At 22.8% G+C, this 15,326-nt stretch overlaps 5 protein-coding genes across 9 annotated transcripts; 2 read left to right on the top strand and 3 right to left on the bottom strand.

The window, feature by feature from the left end:
• Positions 1–154: 154 nt before the first annotated feature.
• Positions 155–5,792, top strand: LOC127283567 (MATH and LRR domain-containing protein PFE0570w-like). Of its 3 annotated transcripts, none has more exons than XM_051308528.1 (3): positions 155–245; positions 777–890; positions 3,057–5,792. In XM_051308528.1, exon 3 carries the CDS (start codon positions 3,096–3,098, stop codon positions 5,634–5,636), a length of 2,541 nt encoding a protein of 846 aa, XP_051164485.1. In that variant the 5' UTR covers positions 155–245; positions 777–890; positions 3,057–3,095; the 3' UTR covers positions 5,637–5,792. The 3 variants fall into 3 exon arrangements, with proteins under 3 accessions (XP_051164485.1, XP_051164486.1, XP_051164484.1); XM_051308529.1 differs by having other exon boundaries at positions 227–308; XM_051308527.1 differs by lacking the exon at positions 155–245 and adding an exon at positions 327–576.
• Positions 5,789–8,660, bottom strand: LOC127283587 (cytosolic non-specific dipeptidase-like). Its single transcript, XM_051308561.1, has 5 exons — positions 8,229–8,660; positions 7,266–7,527; positions 6,610–7,156; positions 6,249–6,429; positions 5,789–6,049 (listed from the first exon to the last, which is right to left on the bottom strand). Exons 1-5 carry the CDS (start codon positions 8,460–8,462, stop codon positions 5,834–5,836), a joined length of 1,440 nt encoding a protein of 479 aa, XP_051164518.1. The 5' UTR covers positions 8,463–8,660; the 3' UTR covers positions 5,789–5,833.
• A 150-nt stretch (positions 8,661–8,810) lies between these two features.
• On the bottom strand, positions 8,811–11,797 carry LOC127283603 (beta-1,4-galactosyltransferase 7). Its single transcript, XM_051308591.1, has 5 exons — positions 11,534–11,797; positions 11,165–11,376; positions 9,500–9,723; positions 9,255–9,401; positions 8,811–9,106 (listed from the first exon to the last, which is right to left on the bottom strand). The coding sequence occupies exons 1-5, from the start codon at positions 11,634–11,636 to the stop codon at positions 8,821–8,823; spliced, it is 972 nt and encodes a 323-aa protein (XP_051164548.1). The 5' UTR covers positions 11,637–11,797; the 3' UTR covers positions 8,811–8,820.
• Positions 11,798–11,937: 140 nt separating this feature from the next.
• LOC127283598 (uncharacterized) lies at positions 11,938–14,041 on the top strand. Of its 3 annotated transcripts, none has more exons than XM_051308582.1 (4): positions 11,938–12,267; positions 12,612–12,644; positions 13,039–13,287; positions 13,601–14,041. In XM_051308582.1, the coding sequence occupies exons 1-4, from the start codon at positions 12,114–12,116 to the stop codon at positions 13,897–13,899; spliced, it is 735 nt and encodes a 244-aa protein (XP_051164539.1). In that variant the 5' UTR covers positions 11,938–12,113; the 3' UTR covers positions 13,900–14,041. The 3 variants fall into 3 exon arrangements, with proteins under 3 accessions (XP_051164539.1, XP_051164537.1, XP_051164538.1); XM_051308580.1 differs by having other exon boundaries at positions 12,357–12,644; XM_051308581.1 differs by having other exon boundaries at positions 12,135–12,274; positions 12,357–12,644.
• LOC127283824 (uncharacterized) lies at positions 13,980–15,295 on the bottom strand. The gene is made up of 3 exons (XM_051308918.1): positions 14,928–15,295; positions 14,386–14,730; positions 13,980–13,993 (listed from the first exon to the last, which is right to left on the bottom strand). Exons 1-3 carry the CDS (start codon positions 15,208–15,210, stop codon positions 13,980–13,982), a joined length of 642 nt encoding a protein of 213 aa, XP_051164875.1. The 5' UTR covers positions 15,211–15,295.
• Between the last annotated feature and the right edge of the window lie 31 nt (positions 15,296–15,326).

Raw genomic sequence — 15,326 nt, 5'->3', positions numbered from 1 at the left:
AAACTTTAAATTAACTTTTAAATACAAAAACAACTATAACATCATTATTATTCACTACCAATAACAATAATTTATTTATATTATCCTCAAAATTATATTTAAAATTAAAAAAAAAATAATTTTTATCATTTTACATTATTTCCCTTGGAGAAACATTTGATTGGTTGATAGTGAGCTTGAGAAATTGAGATTGGTCTGCTAAATAAGTGAAAGATTCCTGTTTACAGTCCTATTTGATTGAAAAGGTACTTTATAAGTCTTTTATCAGTTATATTTTGTATATCTACAAAAATAATTCATCTTTCATGGTACAATAGTATTTTTTTTTGTTTATATATAAAATCTCACTAACCTATTCATAAGTAATTTATGAATTTGTAATAGTATAATATTTCTCAAAACAAAAATGGGGATACAAGTTTGGGATGCTCTTGCTCTCAGTTACGAAATTCGTGATACATGTTTTATATGTTTGTTTCATTTTAAATTTCTTTGGCTATGAATATTAGTTTATTTATTTAAAGTTTTTGATTATTTGTGCCATTAATAAGTAACAATAGAGAATAATTCAAAATGGTAAGGGGATGAAGATGTATTAAGATGTTTGTGCGCCAATAATGTCAGAACATTCGTTTATTTTTTTCTTATAAAACGCAAATAAACATCATTGTTGCTAAAAAAAAAAAGAGAGAGATGAAAGGGAAATAATTTGAAACTATTTCTAACAATGTAGTGAGTTATTATTTATTAAATTATAAATTTTCTTTTCTTTTAAGGAGATCAAATAACATTGGAGGTTACAATTTAAATCTGGATTTTTTAGATCATCAGTTGATTATACTTGTCTATTTTGGAAGGATTTTTTGAAAAATTTTGAAAATTTCAAATAGGTAAGTAACTTTTTTTTGTTGATTTATTGCGTAAATATGAATTTAAGGTTTTTCTATATTTTTTATTAGAAATTTGCTTCAATTGCTTGAAATTTAATTTATTGGTGTTATTGATTGTAGGTTATGTTTTGTAGTTTCTTTAATAATTCAATAAGGCGCTAAAAGTATCACTGCACTTTAATCGTTAAAAATTTACAAATCATGATTTTTTTTTTAAATTCAAATTCTGATATTTTTTTTTTTTAAATCAGAGTTTTTTGTTTACATAGAATTTTTTAAATCTTTGCATCTAAGTAGTTTAATTTTTAATAAATAAACGACAAATTTAATAATAAAACGATAAAACATCTATATATATATATATATATATATATATATATATAGGTCAAAAAAATAGTAATTTCTTTATCTGTTATAAAATTATATTTTTTTATTTCAGTTTTACTATTATTAACAAAAATTATTTTTTAATAAATAAACGAAAATTTAATAATACAGACCTCGGATCGACTTTAAGACGGAAAAACAGTCGTTTGAGTCGATTTTAATTCTAAATAAATTCGAATTATTGGATTTTTTTAATTTTAATAAATTTGTAATTTTATAGATTTATAAATATATCCAAAATTCAATTATTTGAAAATTTTATTGTCTTTTGCAAAATTACTTTTTTTCAATAATTTTAATGAAATTCTTCGAAAATTCAAATATTTAAAACATTTTTCAATTGAAATTCTCTAAAATTAAATTATTGACAAAAATTCTTTTATAAAAAAGTCATTTGTAAATTGAAATTTACAAAATTTTTAATTTAAAATCTCTTGAAATTTGATTAATCCTAAAAATTTGGACTGTAGCTCTTCTCAAATTCTATTATTTTTTTAATTTATACATTTAAAATTCTTCGACAATTTTATTTATTTTTAACAATTAATATTAACCAAGTTCTTCTAAAATTCAATTATTTAAAATATTTTTTCATTTTAAAAATCTCTTGAAATTAAATTATTTTTAAAAATCTTAAATCAGTATATATAACTCTTTGAAAACTCAATTATTTTCAAAATTATTTAAAATTCTTGTCCAAATTAATAAATACTTATCAATAATATTTACTCAATTGTTTTCAATTCAAATTTAATTTTTATCAATTTCATCTAAAATTCAATTATTTAAAACATTTTTAGGTAAAAATTCTCAATTTTCACAAAAAGTATTGAAATTTTAAAAAATGACTGAAAGATTTCTTTTACCCATTTGAATTTTTTAAATTCAAATTATGATCATAATTAATTTGAAAATTTAATTTTTTTTTAAAAAAAGTAACTTTCATACAAAATCTACAATTTTTGAAATTCTTGAAAATTTGACGTCGATAAAATTTACAACATTTATGATCAACGATTTAAAAAAAAGTATATTTTTCACTCAAAAAATAATAACTAATTTTTTGCCTACAAATTTTTTTTTCAAAAAAATTATTCATCAAGAAAGGTTGCAAAAAAATGTTTTAGATCAAAACTAATAATAATAATTTGCATAGAAAAATAGTTTGTTTTTTTTATCAATCGTTGATCATAAACGTTGTGAACTTTACCGATGTAAAATTTGTCTCATTGTCAGTTCAATTTTTAAAATATTGTTTAAATAAAATATCTTGATAAATTTTTGTGCAATTTGTTTTTATCAAAAATTTCTTAAAATTTGTTTTTATTTATTTATTTAATTAATATTTATTAACAAAATGATTAATAGAAATAAAATATTTATTTAAAAAAATCGACTTTTTCACAGTTTTTTATATACACGAAAAAAAAATGGAAAAACGAATAAAATAACTTTTACTATTTTAGAAGTAAAATTTAAACTGTCCGCAGTTTCTGAGTATTTCTGGCAATTTTTAATCCAGAAATAAAAAAATTTAGTATTTCCGGAATAATTTTCACTATTTTAGGAGTAAATTTTACTGCGGACAGTTCCGGTTTTACTTTTGTAAAAGTAGTAAAGGTTTTTCCATTTTTCTCCGTGTATAAATCGACTAAAACGACTTTTTTGTACCTTAAAATCGATCCAAGGCCTGTGTTTTACTTTTTTTTTTTTTTTTTGTAATTTGAAGAGGAAAAATAATTTTAAAAAAAGAAAAATATTTTTGAACTATGATTTCAGATGATGTTTATTAACAACTGAGTGAACAATGTTTATTTCATGTGTGAGCAGTTAATTTCTCCAAAAATACTGTCAACAAAGAATTTAAACAAGAAATCATTGAAAATGCCTGGTTGCGCTGCGATAGGATGTAATAATCGTAGCGAGAAAGGTTATACAATGAAATGTTTCCCACGCGATCCAATATTACGACAAATATGGAAAGATCGTGTTGGAAGAGCCGATTGGGAGCCATCGAATAATTCATTTTTGTGTCATGCACATTTTGCACCAAATCAATGGATGGTGACACAATGTGGAAGATTGAAATTAAGAAAAGGCGCTGTACCATCGATATTTCGTGTTGTTTCCACTCGTAAATCACCAAATAAACGTCGAAGATTGGGAATAGTTGGTCGCAGTGAGGATGAAGAATTTGGAATTGAAATTGTCGACGACGATGAGGAGAATTATATTTATGTTGAAACACCAGATATGGGAAGAATACAAAATATTGGCGACGAGTCAATTGTTTTTCTTGATTCACAAAATTCGCCAATTCTTGCTAATTTAAAGGGAAAAGATGGTCAATCAATGAATAATGTTTATCAAATTATTTCAAATAATTCATTGAATAATCTTCAACATGAAAATGTATTAGTTATTTCTGACGAGAGTAATAATGAAATTGGACAATTTGTTCACAGTAATGATAAATATATAATAATAAACAATGAAAATGAAGATACAAACAATCAAATTCAACCAATTGAAATTGTTACAAATCAAATTCCTCACAATCAGAGAATAAAAGTTGAAGTCAAAGATGAAGGACACGCGACGGCTGATGAAATTTACGATGAAGTTGAAAGTAACATGGAACGTATTTACGAAGGTATCAACAGCGATGACGAATCAACAAGTCAAAAGAGTTCGAGGCTTAATAAAAAATTGGAACAAATTGAAGTTCTACAAAGAAGAGATTTTATATTAAATGGTAAAAATGTTGATAATGATGTCAAGAGTATGTTGAGAAATAGTAGATCCGATGATAGTGATGAGATCATTGTTAATGTTGATGATATTGAAGATGAAGATGAGGACGATATTGATATTGAAAATACAAGTACAAAAGGAACTGAGGAATTACCAAATTTCGAAGCTGCACTACAACGTAAAAAGAAAGCTCGTGAAGAAACAATGAAATCAATTGAAAGATTTATTTCCGATTCAGTTAATGAATCAACTGAAAACGATGTCACAGAGGCAAATTCATCAAAATCAACAAATGGAAAATTTAATATTAAATTCACCGAGGAAATTGAAGATATTTCGGATATTATGCGCGATTTAGGTGAAAAACCAACGGAGAAATGTCCAATAGAAATAAATTATCAAAAAAGACCCGTTATTCGTATGGAGAGAACTTTACAAAAAATTATTAAAACCGAACGCATGAGTAATTACGATAGTGAAGAAACTATAACCGATCAAATAATTACTATACCGCAAAAATTACAATTGAAAACTGAACATTCCGAATTTATGATAGTTGCTGATTCAGATTTTATAAATGAACAAAATGAAAATGTTGACATTCAAATTACAAATAAACAAAAGAAAGACACAAAACGTGGAATTAAACGAAAATGTACATCAGACTCGGAGGAAAAACTCGATCCATCAGATCCTCAATATACATTAAAATTAAAATTACAACAACAAAAAAATACAATTGCCAAACTCACTGATCATATGTCAGCGTATAAGGATATGGAAAATAAAATGCAAGAAATTAACGATGAATTGAAATTAAAGAATCGTGAAATTGTTATTTTATCAGCAAAATTAAATCGTAAGGATAATATTGATGAGCGTAGTGATAGAAATTTTGCCGCTCTACATGCATTAATAAAAGATTTAACGCAAAAAGTGAAAACAATTGAAGATGTTAATAGACGATTATCGCGTACAATATCAGTGGAAAATCAAAGTAAAAAAAGTTTAGAATATCAAATAAGAGGTCGCGATAAATTAATAAAGGAATTAAATTGGAAAGTTGATAAAGCATCAAAATTACTTGAGCGCGCTGAAAGAAATGCAAATAATTATAAAAGACGAGTTAATAATATGCGTTCATTATTGAAACGTAAAAATTTTGATCTTGTTCATGATAAACAATCGTCATTTGATGTTTTATTTGCCGATTATGTGAAACATGAATTTTCTGAAAAATCATTGGAAATGGCTTGTGAAATAAGAAAATTATGCGGTTCCAATGGTTATGAAAAATTACTTGGTTATAATTTTCCTCTACCATCATTGAGAACAATTAAAAGAAGAATATCGCGACCATTAAATGAAAATGGAGGAAATAAATCAAATATTGATACAAATTTTTTTAATGCAATTGGTTTAAATTCGTCAGATTTGAAAAATATTCAAGCAGTCATGAAAACGCCAGAAAATAGTGTCACAGTAACGGGTACAGTACAAGATATTTTTAATGAAGACGACAATATTGAAGATATGAGTGAAACCGAAGTGATGAGTGAAATGGAATTAAAGGAACATCTTTTCAATTTTATGCACGTTAAATGATGTCTAAAATAACGAAAAAGAAAAATGAGAAAAGGACTTTTTTTTGTGAATTTTAAAGAAAATTTTCAAAATTTGTGTAAATAGAACTTAAAATTCAATTTGTACAAAACGAAAAGTGTGTCCTTCTCGCTAATTAATAAACTTAATGATCGTTTATGTATTTTTTTTTTTTTTTTTTTTTTTGAGGGAATTTATTTTCAAACTTGACTCAATTGATAGAAATAATTAGCAAGCACTTTTGTTCCTTCAATGTAATTTTTCAACGATATATTCTCATTATCCGAATGAATATTTGCATCGTCATTGACCAATGGCAATAGGAGAATATTTTTTTTAGGAAAAATCTTGCGCAAATGCAAAACAATTGGAAAACCTTGTCCCTCTTGTATTAAATTTGCCTCGTCTTTAAAAACCTTGAAAAAAAAAAAAAATTAAGAAATTAATGATTAGAAAACAAATTATTTTTTAAAATGAAAAATCGAAATCTATTTCGAGAATAATACAAATTTTCATTAAAAAAAAAATATATTTCTTTAAAAATCGTTAATCGTGAACTACGTAAAAATCATTTAAAAAAAAAAAAATTGTTTTTAAATATATATCAGAAATTACTTGTTTCATGGCAATTTTTGCCGCTTTATAATTCCAATGTGAATAATCTTCCGACCATGGATCCATTGTATTGTGAAATTTCACATTTACATTGTTAGGTGTACATCGGGAATGAAGAATTTTTCTTATATATTCCATTACCAAAGCAGAAACTTGTTCATGTGTTTGATAAGGAACAATACTATAATAATAATGTAAAAATATGTATCTTTATTTTTTTTTTTCTTCAAAATTTCTATTTTTTTTATGTTTAATTTTCAATATTCTTATAAATTAACTTAAGAATTTACTTTTTTTTCCCCCTTATTGTATTAATCAATATATTTTATTATTGAATAAATAATTTATGAATAAAATTTACCATATGGAAAATCTTGCATTAACTTTCTTTGGTATCGCTAATTTAACAGTTGGTTCACATTTAATGGACGTGTCAATAAAATGTAAATTAAACGAAGGATGTCGCCAAGTATTCATTAGAGTGCGTGTTATTTTTTCGTTGTGAGTAAAATTTGCAATTGATGAATTTTTTTTATAATCGTCGAAATTAATTTTTATTTCACGATAAATCTCTTCCTCCTCGGGCGTAACGGGCATAACGTTTTTATAAAAGTTTGGAATTAAAATATTACCCGATGAATCGACGAGATTATTTAAAATAAATAGTAAATCTTCCATTGGCTCATACATCATTCCACCATAATCGCCACTGTGAAAATCTTTTAATGGACCATCTATTGTTATATCAAAGAAACAAACACCACGAAAACCATACATTATGCAGGGATAATTTTTTCCCAACCATTTGCCTTCGTTCAATAAAATACAATCGATGTTTGTCAAGAAACTTTTTTTTAAATCTTGCAAACTTTCGAGAATATATTTGCTACCACATTCGTGCGTGGATTCTGAAAATTTATTTTTCACTTTTAATACCTGTTTTTTTTTTTTATTTTATTTATTTATTTACTTATTAAAAATTAAAAAAAAATAAAATTATTAGAATTTATAATGTACCGCAAAAAATTTTAATGTTAATTGGCATTTTGATTTTTAATTCCTTAAAACACTCGATGGCGTGTAAAAAACATAAAAGTGGCCCTTTCATTTTAGCAGTTCCTCGACCAAATAATTTTCCATCTTTTTCAATTAATTGAAAAGGATTTGTCGACCATTTTTTTTGATCAACTTTTAAAACGTCCAAATGACAATAGTAGAATAGAGTCTTTTTATTTAAATCATTACCAAGGGTTCCTAATACAAGAAATGGAATTTTTACCTAAAAATTCAATAATATTAATTTTCTTCTCAGAAAATTAGTTTTAATTAATTATTTGAAATTATTAAAGTTAATTTCAATTATTTTTCATTTTAATTAAGAAAAGTCACCACTTTTATTTTGAATTCTTTAAATTTTAATGAACGTAGAATGTTATATTTTTTCTATGTGTCATTTGGATCCTAAAAACATATTGTGATCAGAAATAAAAAATATTAATTTTTGACCAGTTTAAAATTTTTGGTTCCAATAAAAATTGAAATATTTTTCAAAGTGTAACTTTTTTCACAATTTTCACTATTTTCTATTACCAATTTTTTTTTTCTTCATAATTCTTCAGAATTTTTCGTATGGATTTTCAAAAAATAAGAAAAAAAGAGTTGAAATTTAATTATTTTCTCCTTTTAAATAATAAACTACTTTCACAATTTTCATTATTTTCTATCGGCAATTTTTTTCTACGTTTTTTTTTTTTTTTGAATAATTCTTTACAATTTCTCGCATGGATTTTCAAAATTTTTAATTTTATCAAAAAAATAAAATTTCTAAATTGTCAAAAACTAAAATTTTAATTTTTTGATCACTTGGTATGTTTTTAGGACCTACAGGAAAAAAAAAACTATAACTTCTTGTGATTAATAAAATTTAAAGAACATAAAATAAATGTGGTGTTGCTATTTAAAAGCTTCATTGTCATTTACTTGTTCGTTTTGTCCAGAATTTGCGTAATTTCTGATATTTTTGAGTGAAACAGAAAATCCAAGTTTCTTCAAACGATTTTCTAACCAATGAATTAAAAGTGACATTTGCTTGTCAGCTTTTTGATTTGAACTCACATTTTGAATTTGAATAATTTCTCTCAATTCTTCCACATATTTTTTTTTATTACCATCTATATATTTATAGCACTTAACAATCTCTGGTGCAGTTGGCATATTTAGAAATAAGGAAAATTAGATAAACTTTCAACGAACAAAGTTTTTTTTTAATCTTTAAATATGCATTTGGCATTTGTTTTTAAAAAATAAAAGAAAATTTCTTTAAAATGAATATATTTAAAAGTATCGGTAAACATTAATTCCCAATAAAATTCTGTTGTACAGAATAAAATAATAATAATAATAATGTCAAATGTTTTTAGTAATTAATTTGTGGAATTATATTCAAAAACAGTTGTTTTATTTTTTAAAAATAAAATTTTGACTTCCCTGGAAAAAAGAAAAAAAAATTCCCTAACTTGTGGCTACTCTGTATTTGTAATATAATTTTAATTAAAAATTCCATTTCAAAAAGTTACGTGACGGTTTTATTATTGCTTTCTTTTTTCTTTTCTTTTGTCTTAACATTAAGTGGATCTTCAACTTTATTGCATTCACACCATGGAGTAATGAATTTATCACATATTAATGCAATATTCAAAACTGTCACTGAACTATTTCCTATAGTCATTTCAATGACTTCTTCTAATTTAAAAGAAACATCATGCAATCCTGTTTGACGATCTCTTTTTCTCGTCACTTCACGTTGATTGTAGCATTTGGTCATATCTCTTTTACGACGATTTCTATCGTGCAAGTGTCTAAAGTTGAATAAATAAAAATTATTAAAATATTAATAAAAATCTTAATTATATGAGTATTAAATTTAAAATTTTCCAAAAAAAAAACAACTTTAGAATAAATTATTATTATGACAAACGAAGAGAAAGTAGATAAAATATTTCTCACATAAATGTATTACGAGAAGTTGTTGATATTTTTTGCGGATGAGTAATATTAAGTCCCGCTTCTTTCAGTCTTATGTAAAATTCATCATCCTCCAATCCCCAGCCCCAGTATTTATTTGACATTCCGTCAACTTTTATAAAATGTTCTCTATAAATGGGAAATTAAATCTCATTTATTAAAATTATTTCAAATGAAATGTTTCTTTATTGTAATAAATGAAATTTTCATTATTATATAAAAATCACCTTCTAACGAGTAATATTCCTCCAACAAATGTATCATAATGATAACGCGGATGAAGTTTTGGCGATGAAACGTGAAAAGGTCCCGTTTCAGGGAAAATGTATATTAATTCATCATTCATTGGCAATAAGTCAACGTCATGCATTGCTATATAATCGTAATTATTTTTTACTTCTAAAAATCCTACATTTATCAAAGACGCTCGATTAAATCTATATTTGTCTACCTATATAAAAGTAAATAATAAATTTAAATTAGAGCAAAGAAAAAAAATTTTATTTTCAAACACAACAAATCCTTATAGAGAAATAATACTCTAAGAAAAATTTTTTTTTGTATGGGTTTTTTTAATACATTTTATCTAAAGTCGATGCGGACAATTTATTTTTGATAATTATTTAATAATAATTTGTTTATTTTGCCCGTCTATACTAAATAAATAAATATATAATAATAAAAGTAAATTAGATCATTTTAAACAATTATCAATTCTCAAAAAAAATTGATTTTTTTATTTTAATTAAATTTAATTAGTTAATAAGCATTTTACTTTAAATAATTAATGATATTAGATATTAAATTCATTTTATTAATTCCTTAATAAGAATAATTCTATAGAAATATAGACAATAATTAAATTTTACAAAATTGAAAATAATTTATCAAATAATTTTAGATAATATTTTTTAAAAGTTATTGAATTTTCAAAGAGTTACAATTCAGATTTTTTAAACTAATTAAACTTCAAGTGATTTTTAAATGAAATTTTTGATGATGAAGAATTTATTAGAAATTACAGACAAAAATTAAATTTCGAAAGTTTTTAATTGAAAAATGCTTTTAAATAAGTGAATTTTTGAAGAATATTATAAAAATCATTAAAAAACAGTAAATTTTGTAACAGTTACAGTTGAAGTTTTTTAGAAATAATTAAATTTTAGAATATTTTTGAAAATCATTAAAAATAATTGAATTTTGGAAGAGTTTTAATTGAAAGTAATTAAATTTTCAAAGAATTACAATTCAGATTTTGGAAATCAATTGAAGTTCAAGTGATTTTTAATTAAAATTTTTATTAATTTCTGTTGCTAAAGAGTTTACTAAAAATTAAAGACAAAAATTGAATTTTCAAATTTTTTAATTGACAAAGTTGAAGTACGCAACGTATTATGATAAACGATTTTTAAAGAAATAATTTTTTAAAATAAAAAATTCTACGATTTTTTGCCTAAAAAAAATTGTTTTTTTTATAATTTGTTGATTAATGAAAACTAAAAGAAATATTTTTTAGGCAAAAAATTAGGATTAATTAAAATTTTTCATTTTAAAAAATTATTTCATTAAAAATCGTTTATCATAAACGTTGTGTACTTCAGCTTCGTTTTAATTGAAAAATGCTTTCAGATAATTGAATTTTCGAAGAATATATTATAAAAATCATTAAAAAATAATTGAATTTCGGAAGAGTTATAATTAAAATTATTAAATTTTAAAAAGTTTTAGATGGAAAATTTTAAAAGGTTTTAAATTAAAATTTTTGTTAATTTTGTTTGATTTTGTTTTAAATTGTAAACAATTGTCGAATTTCATTGTCCGCAATTACTTTAAATGAAATATAATGGATTCACCCATAAAAAAAAATATTTTTAATCAATAAAAGTATTTACCTGATTCAAAATAAATATATGATAATCTAAATTTTGTTTATCTAAAAATTTCTTCATATGAGGAGCAAATTTTAACAGCTCATCAAATCGATCTCTAAATGGCACAAGTATGGCTAATTGATGTTTTGATTTTTTTCTATTTCTCAAAATATGTGATGATTTCACAACACTCCTATCTCTTGCCAATGGACCAATATTGTATTTAGTCTCATCTGAAGTAAATTGAAAATTCAGTATTTTTGATATTTTCAAAAAAAAAATATATATACGCGCACTACAATACTTAACCTCAAAAAAAAAATTTGCATTTAAAAATAAATGAAATATTTACAAGAATTTAATTTTCAATATTTAGTTAAATGAACTTACCATTGTTTATTGGAGAAATACTTATCAAACATGTGATAATAAATGTAATAACAATACATATGAGTACATATTTAAATCTCAAATTTTTCCAAAATCTTTCCATGTCACTAATCCATTTACAATAATACTAATTGTTTGTGTAAACTTTGTAAACGTCATCAAAAAAATTCCATAGTTTTCAACTCTATAATCAGTACAATAAAAAAAAAATGTAAACATTAAAAAAGTTAAAATTATATATCTGTTTGACAACTTATAAAAGCCATGGAGGCTGCCATTTTGAATTTTATATTTTCCAAATTTTGCTCAAGACGTCTCTAGTCTCGCAATTAGCGCGTAATTTTGAAATTTAAAAAAAAAAAAATAAAGAAGAAACGATAAAATTTGTCATTTCTGCAAATTCAAGGAAATAGTTAATTTACAAAAATCTAAATTGACATGTAAAAGTGACACATTAAACAATATATATATATATAAATTAAGAATTTAACAAAATCTCTAATGAATAGAAAAAAAATATGTTTGAAAATATTCATTTTTAGAAAAATTTTTCAGTAATAATAAATAGAAAAAAAAAATTATGGAAGATTTTAATTTTACATTTGACAAAGAAAAAAAGCAAACTATTGACAATTCTCATCAAGATGGAAATTATGATGTTCTCTATCGTTGGCTGAATAAAATTCCTTTTTCCAAACGACCTAAAACTTTAGCTCGCGATTTTTCCGACGGTGGTAAGTAGTATGTATCCACATTGGATTTGAAAAAAAAATCAAAATAAATAATAAATCACAATATTATTTTCTTAATTTTTTTTTTTTAGTTTTAATGGCCGAATTATTAAAATTACATTATCCTCAATTATTGGAAATTCATAATTGCATACCAACAAATAATGTTAGTACCAAAAAGGATAATTGGAATAATTTAAATAGAAAAGTATTTTCAAAAATTAATTTAAAATTAAATAACAATATTGTGAGTCAATTGGCAAATTGCCAACATGGAACAATTGAGAAATTGCTTTTTTCTTTAATTGATCAAATTACAAACAATGATAATAATTCTTCTTCTCGAGATCCGGTACAAGAAATTGAAATTATCGAAAATGGTATAAAATTTATTTAAAAATTAAAAATTTATTTTTATTATTATTATTGTATATTTTTGCATTTTTTATATTAAATTTGGTAAAATTGTATATTTAATCTCTGCATTGAAAAAAATTTATATTATTCAAATGATTAAATAATTATTTATTTGAACCAAACAATTTTTACATTGAATTAAATAAACTGTATTTGGACAAAAAAATTTCTCTATTTCAAATAAATACCATTTAATGTACTTATTAATTATTTAATACAAATATATATTTATTTAATAATAGTCAAGTAAATTATTTGAATTAAATAAATTTTTTTTCAGTGTGTAAATTAATTTTAAAAATATATCTTTATTTCCTTTTTTTTTTTTTGAAAAAAGAAAATCGATATTATTTTCAGTTGATGAAAGTATAAATGAAATAATCCAAGAAATTCCGAGAGTAGATTCAAAAATTCCGCAAATAATAGAAAAAGAAAAATTTTTCTCTTTTTTTTCAAAAATGGGAAAAAATATTTTTAATCATCTCATGACTTTTTTGATGCAAGCATCTTGTATTTGGCGATGGTTTGGCAATTTACAAATTATAAAAGGGGACCTTGAAATTGAAAATAAATATATCAGTGGAAATAATTATCTTTACGAAACAAGTATGGGAGTTTTATTTATCTAATATTATAAAATTTTCATAAAAATTTTATAATTTCTTTTAATTTTTTTTATTTATTTTTTCAATTTATTCTTAGTTTATTTATTTAAATATAAATAAATATTATTTATTTTTTGAATTAATTTTATATTAATTATTTTATGATGGTATTATTATTTGAATAAAAAAATATTATTCTCTGCAAAAATAGCTTTGTTTTCAAAAACTGTGAAAATAAAAATTAAAAAATTAATTTAATATAAATAAATAAAAATTATATAAAAATTAAAAATAAAATTAAAAAATCCCTACAGGAAGTGAAACTTATTTTAATGAAGAAATTGACGACACTGCAGCGCGTTGGGCTTATGAACAATTAATTGAAGAGATACGCGAAAAAGAGGATATAATTTCAACTTTAAATCATAAAGTCGCATATCTTGAGGGAACAATGAGACAAAAAGATTTACGAATTGCAAATTTGATGATTCAAATCACCAATGAATCATTAGAAGTACCGTCGAATTTAAAAAAACGCTCTTCCATTTGTGGATCCATGAAATTACGACCAAAAACATATAATTCACAATTGATAAATTCGTACAAAAATTGAAGATCAACTATTTTTTTTTTCAACATTTATTTTTTCGATAAATATTTTGTATACTTTTATTTTTTTTAGTTTATATATTTTTATACAAAACTGTCTTTTAGAATTGACTTTTAAGATTTTGAATAAATATTTTTAGAAAATATTTTGTCTTTTTTTAATAAATGCAATTAATTTTTAATATTTTAATTAATGTAATTAATTTCTATTTAATGTAGGTAATTAATTTTTAATTAAATTTTCCTTTAATTAATAGAACACTTAATTTTTATTAAATTTTTTAACACTTCTTAAATTTTGTTAATTAATTCATATTTCTCTTGTATTTTATTTTTTCAAAAAAAATTCAGAAAATTAAAAATATATTCTAGGAACAGTAACAATATCATTTTTTTTTTTTTTTTTGTTAATTTCTGCAAAAATTGTGAAAATTGCAATCAAATTCAAAGTGCTTAGAAGTAATTTGTTTATAATCATTTTTATAAGTACTAATATTTCCAGAATACGGTAGTTGAGAAAATTGCTTTGGCAATTGACGATAGAATGTTTTTTCTTTAGGACAAAAGTAAAAATGAGATTTTCGACGATTTTTACTATCAATGTCATTGTTAAATTTTTGTGAAATTATATTTTTCTCATTGCGAAAAAAATCAATATGTGTCAATTGAGAAGTTGTTGAATAAATATCTAATAATTTTTGAAAATTATTCTCATTAATAGGAATAGTAAATTTATCATTGTCTCGTAATTTTATGGAACAATCAACATTTTTCGGTAGTTGATGTCTCTCAAAAGAAGTAAAAAATGGTAGTTTTAATTTTCTGTCTCTTGTACCTGTGTAAATAAATTTTTAATTAACTATTAAAATAGTAAAATTAATTTAAAAGATTAATTATTATTATCATAATAATTTTTCCCATTTATAATGGAAATAAATAAATTGAATTATTTTTCACAGTTATTTGTAGTAAAAATAGCCGTCGAATAAGAATATTTATTAAAAATTTTAATTTAAAAAAAAAGAAACTTACCAGTAGTTGTTCCATGAGGCTTGACCGGATTTCCTAAATATTCTTCGTGCAATCTTTTCAAATTTTCTTTAACAGACGTTCGTTGATAGTGATTAACGCCTTCTTGTTTTTTATATCTAAAAGATGTCTCATAAGTTGATAAATATTTTTCTCGAAAAATAGGAATTTTCAAATTTTTTTTCACTTCCTTGTTAACATAAATATTATGTGGATAATTCACAATATTTCGTCTTCCAAATGAATGATTGTACGAACTTTTAAAATTATTATCCACTAAATTCATTTTCCTTCAATTTACCGAAACCTATTTAAAATAAAAAAAAAATATTATTTTTACCTAAATAAAAAATCGAAATTAACCTAAACAAATAAATTTAATTTTCTTCTGTGGAATAAAAT

The sequence above is a fragment of the Leptopilina boulardi genome, unplaced genomic scaffold (genome assembly GCF_019393585.1).
Source record: "Leptopilina boulardi isolate dan_hultmark-lab unplaced genomic scaffold, ZJU_Lbou_2.1 LbouV2_310, whole genome shotgun sequence".
In the NCBI taxonomy this organism is placed as follows: domain Eukaryota; kingdom Metazoa; phylum Arthropoda; class Insecta; order Hymenoptera; family Figitidae; genus Leptopilina; species Leptopilina boulardi.
This window is presented reverse-complemented; position numbering and strand designations above follow the sequence as displayed.

Bases quoted from the DNA above. Each gene is read 5' to 3' on its own strand.
- LOC127283603 (XM_051308591.1), bottom strand. From the start codon at position 11,636: ATGGAAAGATTTTGGAAAAATTTGAGATTTAAATATGTACTCATATGT. The intron at 9,724-11,164 runs GTAAATACTTTT...ACTTTTATATAG, and splicing joins ATATATTTATTTTGAATCAG to GTAGACAAATATAGATTTAA. The intron at 9,402-9,499 runs GTGATTTTTATA...TCCCATTTATAG, and splicing joins GGAATATTACTCGTTAGAAG to AGAACATTTTATAAAAGTTG.
- LOC127283598 (XM_051308580.1), top strand. From the start codon at position 12,114: ATGGAAGATTTTAATTTTACATTTGACAAAGAAAAAAAGCAAACTATT. The intron at 12,268-12,356 runs GTAAGTAGTATG...TTTTTTTTTTAG, and splicing joins TCGCGATTTTTCCGACGGTG to TTTTAATGGCCGAATTATTA. The intron at 12,645-13,038 runs GTATAAAATTTA...TATTATTTTCAG, and splicing joins AATTGAAATTATCGAAAATG to TTGATGAAAGTATAAATGAA.
- LOC127283824 (XM_051308918.1), bottom strand. From the start codon at position 15,210: ATGAATTTAGTGGATAATAATTTTAAAAGTTCGTACAATCATTCATTT. The intron at 14,731-14,927 runs GTAAGTTTCTTT...TTATTTACACAG, and splicing joins GCCTCATGGAACAACTACTG to GTACAAGAGACAGAAAATTA.
- LOC127283567 (XM_051308528.1), top strand. From the start codon at position 3,096: ATGTGTGAGCAGTTAATTTCTCCAAAAATACTGTCAACAAAGAATTTA.
- LOC127283587 (XM_051308561.1), bottom strand. From the start codon at position 8,462: ATGCCAACTGCACCAGAGATTGTTAAGTGCTATAAATATATAGATGGT. The intron at 7,528-8,228 runs GTAAATGACAAT...TTGAATTTTTAG, and splicing joins ATTCTGGACAAAACGAACAA to GTAAAAATTCCATTTCTTGT. The intron at 6,430-6,609 runs GTAAATTTTATT...TTATTATTATAG, and splicing joins AATGCAAGATTTTCCATATG to TATTGTTCCTTATCAAACAC.